At 43.6% G+C, this 22,006-nt stretch overlaps 1 protein-coding gene across 1 annotated transcript in view; it reads left to right on the plus strand.

The window, feature by feature from the left end:
• Positions 1 to 22,006, plus strand: part of ZNF827 (zinc finger protein 827) — a 167,463-nt gene that overhangs the window by 40,323 nt on the left and 105,134 nt on the right. Inside the window, exon 4 of the mRNA XM_035022959.1 lies at positions 5,267 to 5,747. Within this exon, the coding sequence (XP_034878850.1) occupies positions 5,267 to 5,747 (481 nt within the window). The remainder of the gene's footprint in view (positions 1 to 5,266; positions 5,748 to 22,006) is intronic.

Here is a 22,006-nt window from a genome sequence, read left to right on the forward strand (position 1 = left end):
TGGCCTTGCATGGCAATGCATGTCTGGGACGCCGGGAGGAAGAGCAAGGAGCAGGAAAGACCAGTGCAGGACGGGCTGCTGGACCCGTGCCCCAGGGAGGGGTCCACCCTCTTCTGCTGTTGCTTTGCTCTCCAGCTTACAAACCCACAGGAACACCCAGAGGCTCCTTACAGGAGGTGTGAGGACCTTGAAAGACACCTGGGCTCTAGCTTTCGCCCTGTGTGAGGCTTGGGGTTGCTATTCCTGACAAGACTGGGTCCTCCCAAGGCTGTCTGTGTGTGTGCTGTCCTAACTCCCAGGATCACAGTTACCAAACATTTAAGGACATTGTTTTCACTGTCTTATTAAAAACAACTGTGTTTCACTCTTATGTGACATGGAGAAAACTTAATCATCTCGAAATCTCTCTGGCAGACGCCATTACTAATAAAGGTTTTCTCTGAAATCCAAGGAAGAAAATCACGAGATCAAAAGAGCATGGGCTCTTGAATTTGATAGACCTGCATTTAAATCTTATTGTGCAACTTACTAGCTAAGTGGCCTTGAGCAAATGAACTTTAGGCTCTCAATTTTCTCATCTGTTCAAGGAGAACGATAATGTTTATCTGGAAGCGTTGTCATGCGTATTTAAGGAGATAATGTTAGCAAAGTTATCTGACACAGAAATGTTCAATAGTAAGTTATTTAATCTCGATAACTGTCTTTGAACACCTTTATTTTCCCATTGATATTTTCAGTACAGCTTGGCTGTTGACGTTGTTTATAACGTTTTTACTTTCCTGCCAGAAGAAGCGTAGTGAATGTACATAATCAAGATATTTGCTTTTTTTCAAAACCTTGTAGTCTAATCCGTCTGAATAGATCAGTGATGACTGTATAGAATTGTAGTTCTAAAAAAGTGTGATCAGACAGAACCTCTCCTGATTTTAGGAGATAGCTTAGAAGATTAAAAAGAAAAATTAAATCCATGATGTAATTTGTATTCTGTCATTTGCCTTTTTCTCCTGGGATTAGCTTGCCCTTCATCTTCAGAATCCATTGAACACCAGGAGTTCTGGTTGGTTGGATTTTACTGAGCCTACTTAGGTTTTCCATTCCCCTCCTCATCCTCTATCACCTCTTCCCAAAGCAAAATCTCGTATTTTATACCTGCAAAGTGGATTTCATTAGCAGGATGAGACTTCAAAAGGAATGCCTTTAAAACTAAAATTTGTTTTCGTTACTGTGTCCTACGCTGTGTTTAGAAATCAGGTCTGGCAAATTTAAAGCTTCGGTGAGCAGAAAACTTGCATCTAGCCTGACACCTTGTAAGCTTGGTTTCAGCTCAGGGTCACATAAAACAACCTATTTATAAACCCATGGAAAAAAAAAAGCTGGGTTTTCAATAGCAGGAAGTACTGACCCTGAAACTACAGGGAGATGAGTTGGGTGCCTTGATGATACAGACGGTCGGCCATGACAGTGTTACAGATGAGAGCTGCAAGGGCTTTGCGGGTCGCGGGGTCTCAGAATGCTTTCAGAACAAATCAATAACCGGTACAATAAAGCAGTTGTGTGAAATTACTACTTTATTCAGACTCATAGTGTCCTAACCTGTTGAGCTACGACTCCGAGCTTTTGATAAGGGAAGTGTGAGAAGGGCTCATGCAAGTTTAATTTTATCAAATGGTGTACTCTTTCTTTTCTCTGTTCTCCACCCCACCGATGGGCCGTTTTCTTTCTTTAAAGAATCCATGCTTTTGTTTTGACTTGACGTACTTTAATTTTGAGACATTTTGTAAACACAGTTTACGTAGGGGTAGAGTTGCGGTGGTCTTGTGACTAGACATCTTCTGCTGCATTCGCCAGAGACTAAAAATATGAATGGATTTTCTACAACAAATCCAGCCTGTGAAGTGGGGGCATTGTCGCCCGTAGATTAAGATCTCACACTGAGTGCGGGGTCAGAAAGACCTCAGTTAGAATCTCAGTTCCACGACTTTTAGTAGCTGTGAGACTTGGGGCGAATCATTTAACCTCTCCCAGCCTTCATTTCCACTCGTGGAGATAATCATCCGATCTGTCGCCTGGAGTCTGGAGTCGTTATAAGGGTTAAATGAGATAATGGACATAAAGCAACTGAATACAGTGCCTGGCACAGAGCACACCCAGGAAATGTAGCTAACCCGGTCATTTTCATCCAAGAGTTCTCGGAGTTAGCGTTTACATTTGGAAATAAAGTAATGACGTGGGATAAAAAATTATTCTAAATTTCATTGCCTTTTTCTTTTCGTGATAAATCTTTAATGGTGACAATTTAGGAAAACCGGTAAATGACAAGAATATAAAATTGACCCTCGATCCCATCACACAGAAATAACCATTATCATTCCAAGGGATATCCTTCCATATTGATGCTATTGACTTAGTTAAGACGAATTGGGATTCTACTTCATTTGTTCAACAAGGACAGTATTTACTGTGTTCCCACTCGGTGCTGGGCACTGTACATTTTTTTTTTTTTTTAAACCTGCCTTTTCCTCCTCCGTATATCTCGCCAACATTTTTATGGGCAGCTGAGGAAGGAGCTTGTAAATGCCTCCAGCTTCCTCAGGGTTATCTTAGATTTCCATTAAGTCTTTTACAACTTTCCTGGATGAGTGAGCATATAGGAATTAAATACGAAATTCATAAGCCAAGATGGAACAGAAAAGGTGAGGACTGTTAAAATAAAGCACAGTGGTGAAGTAATGGCAAGAAACTGGGCAAGGGTCAGAGCGCTGAGTCCTGCTGGTCTGGGGCCTGCCACTTAAGGGGCTGTGACTCCTGAGGAGCCTCCTTCCCTGCCCGGCCCGGTCCCCTAAGGGGCTGGAGCAGGTGTGTGTCAAAGCTTCCTCAGGTTCATCCCACCGCCACCGGGAGACAGACCTTATGATGTAACAGTGCCTTCTCTTTCCCACCCCTTAGGTGCTCTCGCTGCAAAATGACCAGTCCGTCAGCATGTCTCTGTGTGGCCTGGAAAGAATGATATGCTTTAGACAAGCGTTTCTTCACGTTAGCGGACTTCAAAGGGTTTTAAAGCCAATGTTAGGCCAAAGAGATTAAAAATCATCACAGAAAGTGCTTTTCTGTCAGGACAGAAGGGAAGAAACTCAGCGGTAGGACATAGGGAATACTTCTCTCAAAGGCCCAATGCGACATCTCGCCCCTTTGGGAAGGTGTAGCTCAAATAAAATGACAAGTTTGAGAATCAACACCACGGGCCCTGTTCCTCCTTGAAACCGACACTGATTTTTCCACAACTAAATATAGCAAGGCCAGGATCTGGTGCAAAAGAAGCCACGTAAAAATACTTGCGCACAGACGCTTTTCAGTCCAGGGCTCCCTTTTGACTTTAGAACTTGGGCTCCCTCTCTGTCCTTTTCCTTCTTCCAGAAGCTGCTTCCGGAGCTTCTGTTCTTGGATTAGCTCCTCTCCTCTCCCGGGTCAATAGATGTAAGGACACTTCTGAAATGGAATCTGCCCCATTGCACTGCTCCCGGGACGACGGAAGCGTTCTGCCTTGTGACCTTTACCACCTGGTTCCGGGCATGCTCTAGGCAGCACCTGTCTGGGTCCTGTGGGGCTGTGACCCGAGCCCTCAAGGTGCCCTGCTCCTGTGGGAATTGGGTGGAGGAGATGGTGGGGAATCTTCAGGATTCTGTGAGAAAGCAAAATGAAATGATCAGCTCCAGACTGAAATCCCTTTGTTGTGAAAGAACAGAGAGAGGTGATGTTAACAACCAGTGACAAACGCGTCCCGAACCCCCCAACCCCTCCCGACCTGGCAGAGGGGAAGCCTTTTAATGAGCAAGGCCTTGCTGCAACTGAATTGAAATTTATATGGTTATTTCTGAGAAATGCATGCTTTGGGGGACCCAGAATCTCTTCAGCTGTTTTTTTCAAAAAGCCACAGTGGGGTGCTGTAGCGACAGGATCTCACCATTAACTTTTAATTTCTTTGCTTTTGTTGGTCACTCAACATTATTTAAAAGTATGTTTTGGCTGGTGAATAATGCTTTTGGATTGCATTCAGAATGCGTAAACAGCTGTAGTAAAACTCGCTCTCTTGGAAAGGAAGCCTACGCAGAGGGGCCAGGTGGTGCAGTGAATTAACGAACTAGCCTTTAACCTTCGTTAGACCTGGGTTCAAATCCCGCTTAGGTCACTCCTGGAAGATGAGGTGTCAGTTCTGTTTTGGTTTTGATTCCCAGTCACTTGCTTGTCCAGATCCCACAGCTCCCCGAATCATTTGGCCCAAATCTACACAATTGGCAGTTTCTACGCAAGGGAGGGGCAGTCCTGAAATAGCAGGGTGTAGCAGGTCAGCACTGAAGTACATTGGCAGAGCTCAATGGGGAAGTTACGAGCTGATGAGCACCTGCCAGCTCGAAGCCTGGCTCAGTCTAGTGATTGATTTCCTCACTTTTTCAAGCACTACATTTGATAGGGACAGGAAGAAAAAAGCTTCTTCCAATTTTTTACAGGTACTGTGCCTGCAAGACTGGAACTGGATTTAAAAGTCTGCACTCTTTCATTGCAGACAGCAGAATCTGGAGCCCGATAGAACCACATTTGGAAACATTGCTTTCATCTTGCCGAGAATACTTGGTGGGGATCAGACCTTGGTTTTTCTCACACTCTACTTTGCTTGTTTTGTATGTGATTTTGCTCAAGCCACTTACTCTGGGGTCTCAGTCTCCCTGTCTGTGAAACGGGAATACCCCGGAGACCTCATTTTCCACATTCTTAATTACCTAGAGAAGCGTTTTGAAAATTGAAATTAGGTTTGCAAAACAGAACTAATTCTCTGAGTGACAATAATCGGGTATGTGCAACTTATTATTATTGTGAGAGGAATTACTTGACAGGTTGCCTCTTTTGACCCCCAACTGGTAATTATGTAAGTTCGCACTGTGCTGGGTTTATATTTTCTCTGAAGACCCACCAAGATGAGATGACTAGAATATTAGGAGGATTCACCGGAAAACAGCCTCCATTGGCAGACAGCATCCTCCGTTGTGAGTGTGGCTCTAATCATGGGCTCTTAAGCTACGTGGATCCGCGTTATGTTTAGGGATGGACCTCATTAGCTGGAGCACGGTAATGAAATGCTGCTCTGGTTATTCTGTTTCCTGGGCCAGCCCTTGGTACTGTGAGGAAATGGTTGATGAGTAGTCTGGATATACAACAAGGCATTTTCCATAAGCACATGGTGGAGAGCTCATTCTTCTTGCTTCTTCGTCAGGTTCATCAGCACCAGGACCGGGGAGAGACCTTTCAGTGCCAGCTATGCCCTTTCACTTCCTCACGCCACTTCAGCCTGAAACTCCACATGCGTTGCCATCAGCATTTCCTGAGGACAGAAGCCAAGGTGAAGGAGGAGATCCCAGACCCAGATGTCAAGGGATCTCCCCACCTCAGTGACAGTGCCTGCCTGGGGCAGCAAAGGGAAGGAGGAGGGACAGAGCTAGTGGGGACCATGATGACGTCCAACACTCCAGAGAGGACTAGCCAGGGTGGGGCTGGCGTCTCGCCTTTGCTGGTGAAGGAGGAACCCAAGGAAGATAACGGCCTGCCAACCTCCTTTACTCTGAATGCTGTCGACAGGCCGGCCAACCACACAAAGCTGAAAGACCCCTCCGAGTATGTGGCCAACAGTGCGTCAGCATTGTTCAGCCAGGACATCTCTGTTAAGATGGCGTCTGATTTTCTCATGAAGCTGTCAGGTACTTCAATAGGGTTGTATTCTCTCCTTCTTTCTCTCTTTCTCTACCAGGATTCTCATCTGTAAAATGAGCTGGTAGTACTAGATGATTTCAAGGTCCCTTTAAATTCTAATCGTTTGCACTTTCATAAATTCTCTCCTTGACTTCCCCCACCGCCCAGTCCTTTGAAAGTAGGCATTGCTGTGGTTTGGGTCTAGAAACAACAGGGCTTGTTGATTTCCTTCCGGTTTTTCCCCTTTATGGGTTCTTGTTGTGGGGGACAGGTCACATGGTCAGCCAAGTTGGTGATAGTTCTTTGTGTGACCTTGGGCCATATTTAACTTGTCTCTGCATTTGGTTCTTTTAAAGTGCTCATTCGGAACGTCTCATTTTGCATTATGCAAGTTTTTTATTGCCTTAATTTGAAAGAGTTTTAAAGGACATATATACAGAGACTACTGTTAGGAATTATAGTTTTAAAATTTGTGCAAATGAAAGATTATCTTTACATTATTTTTTCCAGTAGAAAAATTTTTATTGTAATAAAATATGCCTAACATGAAATTTACCATTTTAACCATTTTTAAGTAGACAGTTCTTTGGCATTAAGTACATTCCTATTGTGTAACCATTACCACCATCAATCTCCAGAACCTTTTCGTCATCCCAACCAAACCTCATACCCATTAAATAGTAATTCCCCATTCCGCTCTCCCCACAGCCCCTGGTAACCATTAGTCTACTTTCTGCTTCTATGAATTTAACTATTTTAGGTACCTCATGTAAAGTGAAATTAAAAAAAACGAACAAACAACTTTTTAAAAAAATATTCTTTCCCAACTACCCCACTGCCTTTTGGAAAGAAGATGAAATATGTTATCAAAATTTATTATTAATTGACCTCATGTTCATCATCAGATTACACATGGTGTTTCTTTGTGTTTTTTGTCCTTTATTTTTCCCCCAATTTCTCTGATTAAGTTGTGGAGTTGCATAGGGGGTGTGGCAATCTTGAGGGAGCGCTTTTTCCTGACTGTTTGGGAATGATAAAACATGACGTGGGATTGTGCTGCTACATGTTACATTTTTAAAAGTATGATTTTAAATTGTAAAAGAGATGCGGTGGGTGGGGAAAGGTCGGCTGAGAGTTGGTTCTGTCTTTCAGTGAAGATGGCAGTCCCCACGATGATTTCCAAATGCCATTTCAGCTCTTTGGAGATTGACAATACCCTTTTAAATGGAGAATAATTGGTCACCGCCTTCCTTTAAATGGACTGTGAGTCGCATTTCACTAAATGTCATTGCCAGGTGAATTAGAGGTTCCAGCTTCACTCGCTTGGAAGTCCCTTTGCTCAGTGACACTTCAGTCAGGTCTCTTGGAATGTCCCCAGCACCCTAGATCTTTGCCCCTCAGGAGCACACAACACTAGTTGGAAGAAATGAGGAAAGGTAGGGGACAGGAAATGAGGCGTCAGAAATGAGCCGGGGAGTCAACTGGGGCAGGGAATGTTACAGCCAGGAGCTCCAACCCGCCAACCCACAGCGTGAGTGCAGAGTCCTCCACTGGAAATGGTCAGATCACAGGAAGCCAAGTGGATCTGCCTGTGGCCTTGAAGAACATGGGAGGGTGGCTCTCTCCTCTCCTCCTCTCTGCCCCTCCGCCTACTTTCTCCCACCCCAATCTAGGGGAAAATGTGCTTGTAGAGTCTTCGAGTTTTATATTTAAACATTTTTGAAAATGTGGGGAAATGCATGATTCTAGTTTTCCTTTTGCTGCTGATCCTTTAGGCTTCACCTCCGGCAGGGGAGGGGGCGTGCAGGGTGTGCGTCTCTGGTTTTTCCTGGGTGGTCTCTCTCACCAGTATTATAGCAGAAAGGGCTCCTTTTCTGGGCTCTTCTAGTGCACTCCCAAGGGAGGGAATGCAAATGGCGTATTCAACTGGTGTGGTTTAAACATGGGATGTTTCCTTACTTAATAGACCGGGGGAGACTAAGTGGGAGGGGGCAGTTAGTAGCTCTTAGTATGGGGTTACTCCCTTTACTCCAGGACTGTAAGAAATTTTTAAATCTGGAGGAAGGGGAGAGAAGATGAAGGAAGGATTGGTCTTCGGATAAGACACTTGGTGTATGATACACTACTCCTGCTGGGCTCAGGCTGTAATTAGCTCCCGACCCAATCTCAGGGAGCATAAGATAAGGCCTGCTGAGAGCCCGCACTGCAAACAGGAGAGACTCAAGAGAAGCCAGTCGGGTAGGTTGGGGTAGGTTGGGGTGAAAGACTGCACCAAAGCCTCACACTGTGATCTGTTTTCTCAGTTAGTTATTGATGGGACTTGTTTACAGTTTGGCAGTGGGAGTATTTACTGACTGATCAATTGGCATAAGAAAACAGATAACAAATGCACACTATTTATGCAAAAGGCCCATGCAGCTATTTTCTGGTGGCTTACTAGAGGTCCTGAAACCTGACTTGTATGCACTGTTACCTAGCAACCTGTTACAAAGTCACCGGGGAGTGAGATGCATCGGTAATTTTTTGTGTGTGTGCATATTTGGATGTAAATGTAAACTTGGTGACTGTGGCCGTGCAGCCCACAGGAGGAGAAGATATGTTAAAAGGAAAGGAATACATTTTCTGGAGGAATTTTTTTTTTTCTTTAATTTCCACCAACTCTCTGGTTGGTCGGGCCTTATCATTTATAGCTGCTGTCACTGGGGTGCTCTGTGTGGCCGTGTCTGAGAATATGATCCTGGGACCCAAAGGCCAGATCCCAGGGAGCTGGGGCTGAGTTTCTAGCTCTTGCCATCCTCAGCTGTAGTACAGTATGTGCTTAGTATCAGGCCTTGTCCCTCGGCGTCATAACGGCGCCATTGTTCTTACAATGAATTTTTGAGCTGGGCTCTGCGCGTGCACCTGCTGGGACCGTAGGGTGCAGCTGTTTGTGGGCACCAAGTCTGCGCATCTCTGTGCCAGCCACATGACTGCAGAATTGGAACACAGTGACAGATTCAAGCGTGCACATACCTACTTGTTTCCCAAAGAGAGAGACGGAAAACACTTGATTCTTTCTTGCTTGGTTATTAAGGGAAGTCTTTCTTGCTCCTTCGACTAAAACTAAGCATCAGGATGACTTCATGGAACCCAGTGGGATTAAAAAATCACCGGTAGAATGCTGTTTTCAACAGACTCTAAATCCTTCTCCCCCCGCCCCACTCCCCCACCTCCATTTTAAGGTTTTTCCCAGTCTGTGTGATTGTGAAATCAAACCCCTTCTCCAATCTATCAACTATTCCTCTGCTGAGCCCACACTTAACATCCTGTAGTCCTTCAAGATTAATGTTGCTCCCCGAGAACCGAGGCTCCCAGGCTCAGCACCGGAGCTGATTTAGGGAAGAGGATGAGGAAGCCCGGGCTGCTGGCTTTCTGGGCTGATGGAAAAAATAATTTTGTAAACTTCGCTCAGGGTTTCGGCCCTGGAGGCAGGCTGTGGAGGGCTGCAGCCCTGTGTGTTTGCATATTTCTTTCTTGGGAGCCAGAAGACCCCGGGCGGGCACGGAGGGTGGAATGCCAGAGCAGGCGATCCAGTGGTCACATGACCGGGACATGGGGGTGGGGGAGGCACTCACTCAACCGTGGAGCACCTAAGTTCCTGCTGCTTCTGAGCCTTCTCTCCCTTAACTAGCACCAAGTGTAAATTCAGCGGCACATTATACTTACCTGGGGAGTTCCTTAAAAATGCCAAGGGCCCAGCCCCGTTCCCAGAAGTTAGGATTTCATTGGTCTAGGAAAGGACCTAGTGCCTAGTGATTGGCATTTTCTTTAAAATCCTCAATGATTCTCATATGCAGCTGGGACTGAGGCCCACTGATGTGGAATACGCACTTGGTACCTGATACAGTTTTTTCAGTACAGCTGTGGTGCTGTGGTGTTTTTGGGTTTTGTTTTTGTTTTTTCAGTACAGCTCTCCTTCCTTACTTTCTATTTCGGACCATGAAAAGGGGCCTAGTGGGTGGTGTGAGATGAGTCTGAGGCATTCACCATAGGTCAAGGTTGACATGAATAAGAGGCCTGGTTGAGTCATGGCCACTGAGCCCCTTGTTCTTCCTTGTGGGGCCTCATGACAGGAGAATCAGAAGAAGCATCTTAGTGTGTTCTCCCATTAGAACCAGAAAGCCTCAAGACTCATCTAGAGCATCAAGGGGCTGGGAGTGTCATCATCAGATACCTGACTAAAAGTTGCTTGCAACGGCCTTTACATCATCTCTCTTCCTCAAAGCTACACTTTTCAAGATAGAAAATTTAATTCTAACTCTCCACATTGTAACCAAGCAGTTGACAGAAACTTGGCGCCGTTGTAGGCTGGGAATATCTTTTTGTCCCTGGTTTTCCAAAATAAAAGATACAAGTCATTTCAACTATTTTTAATATGGAAGCTGGCAAAAAAAAAAAAAAAAAATTCATACTGTCTCCCACATTATATTAATTTTGTAAAATGAAGTCCAAAATAATTTTAACTAGAAGAGATGGCATTTTTAAAGCAGTGACTTACAAATGGGTACAGGCCGAACCGTTTCTGATTTATTAGGAGCTCTGCTGTAATAGCAGTGGCTTTCTTGGACCAAGACAGGTGAGTTGGGGACCGTGTTTGTGTGCTGTCTTGCAGTTTCCTGTGGGCCTTTGTTCTTCTGCTTCCATCTATTTCACACAGTTTTCTGCATCTGCAGTTACAAATATAGTTAGTCTGTAAATGGCAGCTGCCCTATCCGGTGAAGCCTTTGTTTGGCCGCTGGAGGAGGGATAAGATGCGCTGTAAACCAGGTAGCCCTCATTGCCTGGGGGCTGGGGCTCTGATTGGCTTTCAGTACAACATCTTTCCACATGAGCCTTCTTGTAAGTAAATGCCAGCCCGTCATGCCGTAAGACTCCCATACCAGTAGCCAGGGGCTCCCACTTCCCTTCGCTAAATGTGCCTTCCCCAGTGGTTTTATTTTTTTTAAAGATTTTATTTATTTATTTGAGAGAGAGAGAATGAGAGACAGAGAGCATGAGAGGGAGGAGGGTCAGAGGGAGAAGCAGACTCCCTGCCGAGCAGGGAGCCCGATGCGGGACTCGATCCTGGGACTCCAGGATCATGACCTGAGCCGAAGGCAGTCGCTTAACCGACTGAGCCACCCAGGCGCCCCCCCAGTGGTTTTATTTTTAACAACCTTCCTTTACGCCTTCAGTTGGCCCTTCTATTTTATTTTATTTTTACTTTTTTTTAAACATTTTATTTTTTTTTTTAAGTAATCTCTACACCCAACATGGGCCTCGAACTTACCACCCCGAGATCAAGAGTTGCACACTCCACTGACTGAACCAGCCACGTGCCCGTCTTTTTAACCCTGCCCTGCTTTTCTCATGATGGGCACGCACTGATCACGTGACTGGAATTCCTGGTATTGGAAGCAGCATTTAGGGCCTTATCCATGCAGGCAAGCCTGAATGCCCTTTTGAAATCCTGGATTTTATTGACCCCAGTGGCGATTCATAGGAGAGGGAGAGTGTGACTCCTGTTTTTCAATGACTTGCTACTCCCTGAGACAAGGACTGATCTGAGTCACAAAAGGAGCAGGACAGTGGGGCCTGGGGGTGTACACCCCTGTACTGAAACTTCTGGGGACACTTGGTGACATCTACTCATTGTTGATTATTTTTCCTTAACAATCACTCATAGGGATATAGTGCTTACTCTGTGTCACGTAACTCACTTGAACTTCATAACAACTCTATATAGGTACATAGTATTAGGATTCCCAGTTTACAGATGAAAACCGAGAAACAGGGGTTAAGAGACTTGCCCAAGTTTGTGCTGCTAATAAGTGGCGGAACTGGGATTCTAATCCAGGGGGCCTGGTTCCAACATTCCCTCCTCCCCCAGGCTGCCTGTACCCCAGATCACAAAATAAGGAGGCAGTGCGACTGAACTTGGCTCTGTTCTTTGCCCTGGCGTGCTGGTGCGGAGTTAAGAGTCCCCAGCATGGAGCCTTTCTCTGAATGCTGTATGTTAGACACCATTGAAAGTTGCATTAATTCTTTTAGGCTTTTCAGGAATTACTTACCGCAAATAGTAATAACAGTAAGGCCAACTAATAGTTCCGTAGGGCTTTACAGCGTATGGCATATTTCCAAATACATTGCCTCATGACAAGCATGTAGACAAAGACCAAGACTCAACGAGATTAGCTGTAAAAAGGTCATGACTGGAATTCAGATCTTTTTTCCTCGCTGTGTTGGATAGAGTATACCTCGTTCTAGAATTGCACTGAGAATAATTTTTTATCTTGACAGATCCCTGGGAAGATTTATCAGAGTCTATGTTTCTGCCAACCTGAATCCAAGTCATTTCCTTCCTTCCCTCATTAGTATATTTTCTTCTCCTATTGCTCTTTGTTACTACTGTTACCACTTACTAATCAAATGTGTCTATAGTAAGCTGGGCGCTGTGCCCACAGCTTCATGTAATTTCTCATTTAACCCTCTTAAAAGCCCTAAGGGGGTCACTAATATTAAACCTATTTTACAGATGAGGAAGTTGAGGCTTCAAAGGTTTTAGTTGCAAGGGAGAGAGCAAAGATTCCTCTCTGCCGAGCTGCGCAGCCTTGGCTCATGACCACTTAATTAGCTATTACTTAATTTTTTTTTTCTCAGTTGAGCGAACTGTCTTTTGACCTCCGTCTGCTTCACTGTTTATTTTCCTTGGCTTCAAACCATGGCATCATTTCTAATGCATGCTAATTCGGTCACTAATCTGGTTAAATTTTTTGTGTCTTGAAAGTATATCTATAATCCAGCCCTCCGATGCAGCCTCTCCTGGCCATCAGCTCACACCTAGACAGCTTGCCTCTTTAGCTCCCTCCCAGGTGCCTTCTCCACCCCAGCGTCCCCCTCCAGGCCCTCCAACGCATTCTAACGGGACTCTTCTTCTGATACCTCTTGTATCAGGCTCTGCCCCTGCCTGGCTCCTTTCTCCAGAGGAACCGTATCCTCACTGCTCTCCAGAAAAATATTGACTGTCTTCACCAGCTCAAACCTACACCCTCTCATCGCTGTTTCTCTGCCTTCACTCATGTTGTTCCGGGGGTCTGGTCATTTGAACTGTGGAGTTCCATGCAGCTTCCTCTTGTTAGGTAAAATGGGAAATCAGAACTTTTCAAAAAAGAGTAATAATGTTCTGAAAACTAAATGAACTGTTTTAAGGCTCCTGTGACCCACAAGTGGTTTTGTATCTTTGTAGGGAATTTCTAGCAATGTTGGGGCCCATTCCTGTGATACCCTCTCCTACTGTTTGGCCTATGCAAATGCTGGTCATCCTTCGAAGAATATTTTGGTTCCCACTTCTTCAGTAAAACCTTTTCCTGTTATTCTGGTCTTTACTGACAACCCTCTCACCCCCTGTGAATTCCAGTGATATTTAGAGTCTTTATCACCCAGGCTGGGTGGTTGTATTATTGCATAGTTCATTCTATTGCTTGTGTATGATTAGTCTGGTCTCTTGAGCTATTTCAGGTTGCTATGGTGTGTATGGGGGGGGGGGGCAGATAATGTTTCTTTTGTAACATCTTTATCTTTACCATCCACAGTGCATTCCACGATGGATTATAAAAAAGATAAGCCGTTAGTCATATTCTGGAAGTCAGGTTTTCTGAGGTTGTGATATTGCTTCACTTAAAATTTGCAAGCAGCTCCTTAGTGCTATAAGAAAGAAGATGAAGGGGCGCCTGGGTGGCTCAGTTGGTTAAGCGACTGCCTTCGGCTCAGGTCATGATCCTGGAGTCCCTGGATCGAGTCCCGCATCGGGCTCTCTACTCAGCAGGGAGTCTGCTTCTCCCTCTGACCCTCCCCCCTCTTATGTGTTCGCTCTCTCTCATTCTCTCTCTCTCTCTCTTAAATAAATAAATAAAATCTTTAAAAAAAAAAAAAGAAAGAAAGAAGATGAAGCAGAGTGGTGGTCTGTGGAAAGTAAGCAGGCTGTTCAAAGAGTGCCTTGATGGCAGAGTCCCTTGATGTCTTCTCATGTCCCATGTTCCAAGCCCTCAGCTTGGAGGACCTAGTCTAGAAACTGTTGTCTGTCACACTGTTAGTTAAGTAACAAACCACTCCACAGTTTAGCAGCTCAAAATAATAGCCATTGATTGAGCTTATGAATTTGTGGACTGGCATTTTGGGCCAAGAAGCATAGGGTGCTTCTTTGGGTCTCTCCAGGCATAAATCTCAAATCCGTTTTGACATGGGCTAGGGGCAGACTGGTCTAGGATAGCCTCAGCTAGGGATGGCTTCTCCCTGTTCTCCATGGTCTCTCATCTTCAGGGGGCTAGCCCAGGCTCGTTCACATGACAGCCCGGCAGGGTTCCAAAGGAGAGAGCAGAAGCGCACGAGGCCTCTGGAGGCTAGACTGAGAACTGGCCCAACGTCATTTCCACCACCTTCTATGGACCAATGCAAGCCACAACTCCAGCCAAGATTCAGGGAGTGGGAAAATGTACTCCACCTCTTGATGGGAGGGGCTGGGAAGTCACATTACAAAGGGGTGGGGCTTCAGGGAGGGGAATTGTTAATGGCTTTTTTTTCTTTTTTAAGTAAGCTCTATGCCCAATATGGGGCTTGAACTCACAACCCCAAGATCAAGAGTCGCATGCTCTACTGACTGAGCCAGCCAGGCGACCCCTGTTACAGCCATTTTATAGCCTACCACAGCTCAAGAGTTCTTCAGGCTCTCTGGGTGTTCCACAATGACAAAAATCATTTAAAAACTGATGTATAAACCAGAATGTTGGCATGGTAATTTAAAATGACAAGTGTAACAATCAAGAGGAGATGTCATTTGGGGCAGATGGTCACCAACTTCCCTGAAAAGTGTCGGAAATACATTATCCAATCTTTAGGTTTTCTTTTTTCTAGTTTCAAATCACTTCATGCTGTTCATACATACAAATCACTTCACTGCTGTTCATACATTTCATTCGTTGTACGTGTTAATAGAATGAATTTAAAATACAGCTTTCTTTCGCATTTACTCATGACTTGATTGGTTTTCCAGGACTTGTCCTTCCTGCTTTTGACAAGGGAGATATCCTGTCTGTTAAGCGGATTGCTGCAGATAGTGACTTTTGCTCATTATGTGTTGATTTTGCTAGTTTAGTTCACGGAGGAAAACCTTATTTATTTATTTTACAATTCTGGAGACACCGCTCATTGTTATTACCCTTGACCCTGCCCTGTTTTGTTTTCCCTTTGTCACTGTGTATACAGTGATGGTAGCTGTCTTCGGGGACCTGTGTGGTCCTGATTGGAGGACATTGATACTGAAATGTGGCCAAGGATTAGCCCAGGTGGGGATTAATGAGAAATAGGAGATGGTTCAAACTTCACCAAACACTAATTATAAACTACTTAAGGCAAATTAAGTAGTGTACCTTATTGGAGAGCAAGATTTAAAAATTATTTAGCTAATGTTTTAAACATTCTATTTGAATATAATATGCTTAACATCTAAAAGCAATGCTCTACTCTAACTATTATTTAATTACATCTTGGCTTTCCTTATAATTGAGAAGGCGATTTATGTTTTTTCTCACCTAAAGTGCATCAGGTTATCAGATAACCCCTGGTCCTGCCAGATCATACATATTTACATAGACTTACAAGGGAACTTGCGTAGTTATTTGTAATATGGGGAGTTGAACTCCAATTCCGGCTCCATCATCAATGAGCTGTGTGATTTTAAACAGGTCATATCATTCTCTGAGCCTGTGTTTACTTATCGTGAAATGAGAGAAGTAAAAACAATAATGGTTTTCACTTCGTTTTTTTAAACGATAAACTCATTTTTCCAAACAAAATCTTAAGTGCCGACTCAATATATAAAACACATAAAATGTGTAATTTTAATGGAACTTTGTTTTTTAAGTTCACGTTTATTGTATTTATTTATTCAAAAAATCCAGCAATCAGCAAAGTTGCTGTTTGATAAGCACAAAACATGGGATTAGCGTTATGATGGGGGGAGGTTGTATATAGCAGCATCAGCCTCTAGTATATTTCTAAATTTATTTTGCCGATTGCAGTTTCCAGAAATACATTTATACGGGGATGTTGTAGCAAAGAAGAGTAGATTTGTAACAATTCACCTTGTAATCTCAAGATGCCTTTAATTAAATTTATTCAGCCGCTCGAAAGAAGAGCACAATAATGAAAAGTTTTTGCTTCAAAGTTGACAACATTTAGCAACTGCCCTCATCCCTTGTCATACGATCAGAAGCACACAAAACGAGCAATATGCAATAAAGCCCCGTCATCCTATAGTAACTACTTCAGTATTGCTCCATTAACTGGTATTTGGAAATTTATTTACTCTCTCTAGTCTCAGATTCCTCAACTGCAAAATGGGGGTAAGAGTAGGGTTGTTGTGAGGATCAAATAAATTAATTCAAACAAACTAACACTTAGCATACTTCCTGGCCCCTGTTAAGTGCTTTATAAATGATAGACCCAGACAGAACTATATATCTGCATCTGTCTGCCGGTCTGCCCGCCATGATGAGAAGCTTCACCAAAGCAGATCCACTTGAACCCACCCTGACATTTAATGGAAGGTAGTGGTTCTCAACCGCAGGTGTGCCTAGGACACAGCTGGCAGTGTCTAGAGAGAATTTTTGTTTTCTTTCTTTTTTTTTTTTTTTTAAGATTTTATTTATTTATTTGACAGAGACAGAGACAGCGAGAGCAGGAACACAAGCAGGGGGAGAGGGAGAAGCAGGCTTCCCGCTGAGCAGGGAGTCCGATGTGGGGCTCGATCCCAGGACCCTGGGATCATGACCTGAGCTGAAGGCAGACGCTTAACGACTGAGCCACCCAGGCGCCCCGAGAATTTTTGTTTTCATGACGGGGCAGTGCTTTTGGCAGCTAGTGGGGCAAGCCCAGGGATGCTGCTAAACATCCTACGATGCACAGGACAGTCCTCCAAGGCAAATTATCCTGCCCAGAATGTCAGTGGTGCTGAGGTTGAGAAAGCCAAATTTAAGGCATGCACGTCGACTCTAGTAGGACCGCAACTGTATAGTTGTACATGGACACACGTGCCCAGGCCTAAATTTTTTGAAAGATCAGTGAATAGCCAACCACCTCCTTATTAATGACATATTACTAGAATTCTAGCACTCCTGTGATAACAGGAGGAACTGTATTACAGGTGAAACCGACTGAATTAACTTGTCAACCCAAGTAAACGTTAGTGGTCTCCATTAGAGCACACGTGAGGGTACATATTTTTAAATTAAAGTTTCAATTGCCTTAAGTAATCTTAAAAACTTAAATTTGAAACAAAACATTTGTTGGGACCTGGGAAGCTTATCCTAGGATTTTTAGAAACACTGTTTGAGAACCACCCATCTGTGGCCCCTTCCAGGTCCAAGAGTCTTTGGCTCTGCTTTAGGGTGAGGTAGGAAATAACATTCTTAGTGGCCTACCTTTTTCATGTAGCATTTCAGCATTCACAAAATTGCTAGATTCTGAGTTGAAAGAGGTCTCTGTTTTATTAAATGTCAGGAAAGTGTCATCTTCCTTTACCAGAGGGAATGGACGGAACAGAGCAGAACAGCCACGGTGCGGCCCGTTCTTCCTCTTTTACCTTTTTAGTCAGATCTTCACAAAACTCCTTCCTACAGAAAAGGGACGTTTTCTGCCCCTTACCTCCAGGTTATGTCCCACCTTTCCCTTTCTCACTAACAAAGGCTAGTTCACTCCATATCACTTATTTCCAAAGCCCATAGTCCAACTGCTTAGGGTAGCATCCCTCTCAAAGGTTCTTGGAGAGAAAGGAGAGAGGCTGGGTGCATTTTCAGCCAGAAACCCTGAAGTTTGTGTCTGTGTGATTGGGGAGGGTTTGGTCTTTTAACCTCTTGGGACCTTAGTTCTCTCACTCATAAAATGAAGATAGTAGTAATACCTATCTCCTGTGATCTATGGAAGGATCTGTGTTAACTATGCAAATGCTAGGTGTGTGCATTATTTTTAAGGACGTTTATAGAATAGTCCTGGGGGGAGGGGGTACTTAAAAAGGATCTCAGCATGAACTGATGACACTTTGCTTTAAAGAGGGCTTTTTTTTTTTTTTAGCAATTAATTAATTCTTTCCCATATTTAGAATTGGAAACTTGGAATCATTTTATCCCAGTGGCTTTCCCATTGGTTTCCCATACGAGCCTTTATCTTGCATCGTGTATAAATCCTCAAAAAGCTGATTTGTTTCCTTTAAATGGCAGCCCAGCTCCATTGAGTGTGTGAACTTACAGATATACGTAATTTATAATCAAAGTGGCTCAGGTCCTAAAATGTTTGAAACAGAGAAGGGGCCTCTTGATTAGTGGGGTTTCCTCCTTGCCTTAAAAATGGAGTATCTGGAAACTTGAAAGATGCATAAACAGAAGTCAAGGTAAGGGCTGGGAAAGTCTCTTACAAATGGAACTCCATATGTGCACAGATCTTTGTGTTAGTAAGAATGAAGTAAAGACTAGGCTGTGCATTGTAATTGGTTCCTTTTTTCTTAGCAGTTTCCCCAAAGAAAAAAGAAAATATCTTTAATTCCACCTTTTTCTGTAGAAAGAGAATGGGTTTTTTAAAAGTAAGATAAAAAGGCAAACGTAAGATAACAAAAACTATGACAATTATTCAAATTAATCTTAAAATATAGGCTTTATGCACTGTTTTTAGTATAAATATTTCTGGTATTTAGACCCAGAGTGTTTGGGAAATTAAAACTTGGGCAAACGAGTGTTTCCCACAGGTTTTTTTGTGATCTGTTATTAGCTATAGTTACATTTCCCCAGCACATTAGTAGTTTTATGCCATTCTTGACATTGTCAGAACGAAAACCAGGTATGAAATGCCTGCAAATTTATAATCCAGCAACATGCTAGCTTGCTAGCTCGCCTCTTGTTTTTTTAAGTGTCTTATTGAAGTTCTGTTAAGTCTGGTTGTACTAACAATGCTAAATTTTTTTCTCAAATCTTATGTAACATTTATTGTGACGAATACTTCTAGAAGCTACTTATATCTTCAGAGAGCATCAGCTTAAGGTTGCTCTCTCTCGAAATTGGGATTTGCTTCTAGGGCTTCAATAGGTTATCTCTTTCCTAGCCTCACCTTAGAATTTTAAAAAGTTTTAAAATAAAAGATACAGAAGCATTTTAAAAAGTACATAACTTTCTATTATTCCTTCCCAAAGAATCAAAGTTTCAGGCTTAACAGAAAACACACCACTTAATTATTCTGTTGTGACTAACTAGGATGCTTTTGGAAGAGGATTTTATAAAGGGTTCTGGAAGAAAGGCATAGGGCGAGAGAAGTTTTAGGAGGTGGCCAGCAACACCTCACCCCACCCCCCTGCACCCCCACCACCTCCAGGAAATGGTTGAAAGGGGAGAAGTGTGCTAAGTAAACAAAGTCCTCTTAGGATCTACCTTCCTTGCTGAGGTCAGAATTACACGATGATTGCTCTAGAGACCATCATTATTCTCTTTGGTTCGGATTCTGATGACACTGTCCCCAAAGGGCCAAATTTTATTTTATTTCATTTATTTTTAATTTTTTTTAAAGTAATCTCTGCACCCAACGTGGGGCTCGAACTCATGACCCTGAGATCAATAGTCGCATGTTGTACCGACTGAGCTGGCTGGGCACCCTGAAGGGCCAGATTGTAAGCACTTTTCTGAAATTTACTACTCTTTTAGTAATGGCACAGTCCAAGTGAATGATTATCACAGACACCTCGGTAAGTGCTGTGGTGTAGATAGCAAAGCTTTTATCTCCAGGTCTTATTCCCAGTCTAAGGATCAGATCCAGGAAATACACTTCTGATTGCCTTTGGTGGAATATTTTGGGATTCGTAGTTTTTGTTTCCCACGGGTGACACTAAAGCACCATCAGATGTCACTAATTTGTAGACAACATATTTTATTCATTCCACAGATATATATTGAGCGCCTGCAATGTGCCAGGCACTGTTCTAGGCACTCAAGGTACATCAGTGTTAAAACAAAGATCATTGCCTTCTTGGAGCCTACCTTTGAGTTAGGGGAACAGATCACAATGGTTAACATAATAAATAAGAAAATTATATGGTATGTAACTAGTCTGCTTGGGCTGCCATGGCAAAATAGCAAAGACTTGGTGGCCTGAATGAAAGAAACTTACTTTTAACAGTTCTGGAGGCTGGAAGTCTGATCAAGGTGTTGGCAGGATTGGTTTCTCCTGAGGCTTCTCTTTTTGGTTTAAAGATGGCCACCTTCTTGCTGGGTCCTCCCACGATCTTTCTTCTGTGTGCATGCATCCCTGGTATCTCTTATAGGACATCCATCATACTGGATTAGGGCCCCACCCTCATGACCTCATTGAACTGTAATTACCTCCCTATCTCCAAATACAGCCGCGTTGTGGGTTAGAGTTTCAACATAAGAATTGGTGGGGGTGGGCACAATTCAGTCCTTAACCAGAAGTTACCAGGTGGTAAGTTTTTTGGAAAAAAAAGGAAGATAAGAGTAAGGTAAGAGAGATTGGGAGCACCATGGGGTGGGGATTGCAGTTCTGAACAGGATGGTCAGGATAGACTTCATTGAGAAGGTGGCACTTGAAGGTCAAGTTTACATTCAAGTGTTGTTATAGCAAAGGGACCAGAAGTGGAGGAATGGTGTGGTGGAGGTAGGTAAGGTGGAGGCACAGGGCGGGCAGCTCGTGGATCTAGTTCTAGTCCCAGCTCTGCATCTTTCTGGTGGTAAAATTTCCAAATGTCACCTTAACCCTCCAGAGTCCAGTTTCTAAATATGCTGGTCTGTGTGAACTTGTAATTCCAGAATGTACACCTTTAGAGGGCACAAGGGAGAAATGACTTTGTGCTTGGGTGCAGGCTAGGGTAGGTGGTGGGCAACAAGTTAGAAGTGCTTACTTTGGAGATTTATTTTCATCTTCTTATTCGTTAAGCAGGAATGGGCTTCGGGTTCACTCTCATGAGTGTTCCTAAGAACTCTGTATTAGGATGAGATCTTCTTTCTCAAAAGACATCTAATATAACCAACCTAAAGTTCTTACTGCATGGCCCATTAAAGGGGAGCAAGCTGCCTGGGAAAATGGCCAGTGGTGGCAGAGGATACTTGTCCTCCTTCATGGTCTTTCCCAGGGAGTGTGTAGCTCAGTGGGTGAAGGCCTGCTATGGTGTAGCCAAGCCACAGAAGCCATCCCATAATAGGCCAGTTAGCTCTGCCCTGACCACATACTCCACACCAACCAACCATGCTAAAAATGGAAAAAGGACATTAGTGGAAAAACTGGTGAAATCTGAATAAAATCTGGAGTTTAGCTCATAGCAATGTGAATTTCTTAGTTCTGACAAATGCACCATGCTTATGTAAGATGTGAACATCTGAGAACGCTGGACGAAGAATATATGGGAACTCCTTGAGCCATCTTTGCAACTTTTCTGTAAATCTAAATTATTTCAAAATAAAAGATTTTCTTTAAAAAAAAAAAAAATGCCCCCTCGTGAGGGGCGCCTGGCTGGCTCAGTCGGTGGTGCGTGCTACTCTGGATCTCAGGGTTGTGAGTTCGAGCCCCACGTTGGGTGTGGAGATGACTTAAAAAGAAAATCTTAAAAAAAAAAAATGCCCATTATGGTCGCAGATGACTTGAGCTACAGATACGGGTTTATTTACCATGACTGGAAAAATAGTTCCAAATGCATGCCCCAGTGTTTGTGGGTCAGGAATGTCAGTTCACAATAAGGCAAAGTGGGATATCTCTAGGCAAAGTGGGATATCTCTAGCCTGAGCTTCTCTCTGGCAAATTCTTCCTCACTTTACTACCCCACCCCAGGTTTTTGCTTTGGGTATTGCCTCTGACTCATGTTTATATTGAGTATTTTATGGCAGAATAATTGCCGGAAAGCATTATTTTATAATAGGATTAAGTGGGGAGAAGCCTCATAGGTCAGGGAGGCCGCAGCATATACAGGAAAGAAGATACTTAGGGAAACCAGAGAGAAAAATGTCCACTTTGTAGAGGCAGCACTTCTTAAAATACGAGCTTCCAAAGATTCAGAAGCCCACATTCTTCAGAGCCGCATGCTCATGGAGTGTATTGTATTTTTTTCTGCCCAGGTTCCAGCCTGTTTTGATTGGGTTGTGGTCCCTCCTGCTGTCAGCGCAGTGTGATGGTGCATTCCATATTTCATTAAGTCCGGGGGCAGCTA

Source organism: Mirounga leonina, unplaced genomic scaffold, assembly GCF_011800145.1.
Source record: "Mirounga leonina isolate KUSES-001 unplaced genomic scaffold, KU_Mleo_1.0 Mir_176, whole genome shotgun sequence".
Classification (NCBI taxonomy): domain Eukaryota; kingdom Metazoa; phylum Chordata; class Mammalia; order Carnivora; family Phocidae; genus Mirounga; species Mirounga leonina.